Source organism: Propithecus coquereli, unplaced genomic scaffold (assembly GCF_000956105.1).
Source record: "Propithecus coquereli isolate 6110/MARCELLA unplaced genomic scaffold, Pcoq_1.0 Scaffold168, whole genome shotgun sequence".
NCBI lineage: Eukaryota > Metazoa > Chordata > Mammalia > Primates > Indriidae > Propithecus > Propithecus coquereli.
In genome coordinates, this window is record NW_012141413.1 from 2,548,160 (window position 1) to 2,551,018 (window position 2,859).

The window sequence follows — 2,859 nt, forward strand, 5'->3', positions numbered from 1 at the left end:
ACCCTAAATTAACTAGATTTTAGGAAAATTTCAGAACACCTGAGCAAAATTAAAACTGACAAAAATCCCATCTAAAAATATTTAAAATGATAATATTCAATGAGAAAATTAATTTACTCAGTTAAAAACTACCTTATATCAACAAGAGAGCATTCCAAAGATAATCTTCCCATTGTCTTTAGATTTTCTTGAAGTTCTCTTAAACAGTTAACATTCACTACTAGTTGAACACCCACGTCATACAGCAAGACCTAAGAAAACAATAACTTTAAGTCTGTGAAAGACAACACTTCAAAATGTTTTTTTGCAAACTGAAAAACATAATAAAAATTGGATTAAATAGCTCCAGGAAAAACAAAATGCATTCACTTTCCCCACTATACTTTTAACTCTGCAATTTACCTCTACCAAAGTGTCTGTAACCACTTTGATGATCTGGCCTCTTCGCCACTGGTTCTTATCTGGGATCCTGACAGCACAGTGCATATCATTTTCCCATTCAACAGGTTCCCATTTTGAGTTTTCATAAGCAGCTATCATCTTTTCTTCCAAACTATATAAAGATAAAAAAAATTAAACTTCCAAAACTTTTCCTAAAAAAAAAGAATCCCCAAACAAAAGGTTTCCAACCCCCCCCCTTGCTCATTTCACCCCAGCCACACGGGACACCTGTTCTCCCTTGAGTAGACCAAGCACATTTCTACCTCCGGCCTTTGCACGAGCTCTTCCCTCTGCCTGTGATGTGCTTCCCTCAGATACCCACGTGGCTCCCCACTCCTTCCTCAGGGCCCATTTCGAATGTCACTGTCTCTGTGAGGTCTTCCTTGACCACCTAAATGCTTTATTTTCTGCTGTCCTTATCACTATCTGCCACACTAAAAGTTTTATTTGTTCATTGTCTTTCCCTCTACTAGAATTTAAGCTCCATGACTGCAAAGCCTTCTCCATGTTTTTACTACTATATCCCTGACACCTAGAATACTGATTTGTCATATGGCAGGTGCTCAGTAAGTATTTATGGAATGAATAAATTCTAGTGTAGTGAAAATAACCAACGGAGATACCATTTTATACTTCTACTTTAGAGACTATTCATTTAAAATAATTCTGCTTTTAAAATGTTACATTTGTGACTTCTAGATATTTGAAACAAAATATAGAAACAAAAAAATCATATGCAATATGTTTTCCTTATATATTATACCTATTAAGTAAGTTTTCTGTTAATAACCACTGAACATAAATCTTCTCAGGAGATATTACATTACAGATATGCACAGGCAGTTCCTTATTATAAAGTGATTGGAAATTCTCATTAGGCAGAGATTTTGTAGACACAGCATTTGAGTTGTTTAATTCATTTGAGATAATTTCTTCTGGAGAAGGATCCCATACTTCAATATGCTTTTTACAATTATCTTTGAGCATATATCTGAAAAATAACAAAAGTAAACAAGAAGAATAATATGCAAAATACTTATGTTTGTATTTGCTCAGCTCTGTATGTTGACTGTGATGTTACATGATTATACATTTGTCAAAATTCACTCAACTATGCACTTAAAAAGGGTGAATTTTTACTGTATATAACTTATACCTCAATAACCCTATCTTTAAGAAGAAAAGAGAAGATTCAGTCCAATGTAGTTTAAAAGTTTATTCTCATTTCTTTCTCCTCCCTCCTTCGAGACCTACAGTGGAAAAATGACAGTCCCTCCTCCTCCTGCTTCTAGCTCCTCCAGTTTTAGGGTAGGCAGGGGAAGCTCAGCCACAGACATTAACACAAGGAGTTGTCACTGCAGGCCTCCGGTGGGTGTCATTGCTTCTCTGGCTCACGCTGACAGGCCTCACAAGTGGGTGCTATCCAAATACTGGCCTTCTTGGGGGCTATATGTGGGAGGTCTGCAGAAGACCCCCCAGGGGTCACCCCCACTGCACAAGTCCCTGTTGTGGAAGAATTCTTCGTCTTGACCTCAAACCCTTCCAACCTGTCTTCACCACCACTCTGCTCTTCTGCTGCTGGGGTAGCCTCAACCACCAGCCTGTCCTGGCTGGATATCAGCACACTGGCTCGAGCCTGGTTATCTTTCACACTATCCACTTGAACCCAGGAAAATTCACATTTCTACAAATGAGAATGAAAGCTCCTCTACCACTGCGCTTACTCTCTACCTTGCCATTTCTCTATCCTGCTGTTTTTCTTCCCAATTCCCTTCTCAAACAGGCACAAGGGGCTGCCTAAGCAGACATGCCACCTGGAAATAAGATGCCAATCTCCGTTTCTCAGAAGCACCTTTGAACTCTAGGAGTCTTTCTCTTGGTTTCTGGGTTCCTTAGGGATGAAGGGAAAAGCCACTCTACTTCTCATTAGACAAATGACTCCAGTTATTTCCTATTGTTTCTAACCCAGGAAGAGGGAAGATTCCCAACAGTATAGCCTAAGCAAATATCTGATGGGGATGACATGCCAGTTTCCCTTCTTGTGATTAAAATGTTACATACGAAATGAAAATCAAACTTTACACATCTACTCACCCTTCTTCATACGACGCAAGGCCCTCATTAACAAGCTGGTCATTGATACTAGTAGGAGTCATTCCAGGAGCATCAAGAGAATCAAAAAGCTCAACTAAGAGCACACTGTCTTCCAAAATTTCTGTAAAACCATTAAGACTAGTTTGGGTAAAGAAATAAATATGTCACAAAAAATACTAAATGGGTAAATTTTTTAAAAATTGGAAACTGTAATTTCTTTCATTTTGCATGTATGAGAATTCTTCCTGAATAATATCATAGTAGATCTCTAGGACTTAAAGTAGCACTTTGCAGATATAAATGAATTGTGAATGTTATCTGTAG

The 2,859-nt window shown here is 38.0% G+C and overlaps 1 protein-coding gene across 1 annotated transcript in view; it reads right to left on the reverse strand.

Moving 5' to 3' along the window:
* Positions 1 to 2,648, reverse strand: part of RNF17 (ring finger protein 17) — a 69,094-nt gene extending 66,446 nt beyond the window's left edge. Inside the window, exons 1-4 of the mRNA XM_012641673.1 lie at positions 2,536 to 2,648; positions 1,205 to 1,432; positions 403 to 553; positions 133 to 251 (exon numbers count right to left, since the gene is read on the reverse strand). Coding sequence (XP_012497127.1) covers positions 133 to 251; positions 403 to 553; positions 1,205 to 1,432; positions 2,536 to 2,597 — 560 coding nt within the window. The 5' untranslated portion in view covers positions 2,598 to 2,648. The remainder of the gene's footprint in view (positions 1 to 132; positions 252 to 402; positions 554 to 1,204; positions 1,433 to 2,535) is intronic.
* Positions 2,649 to 2,859: the final 211 nt, after the last annotated feature.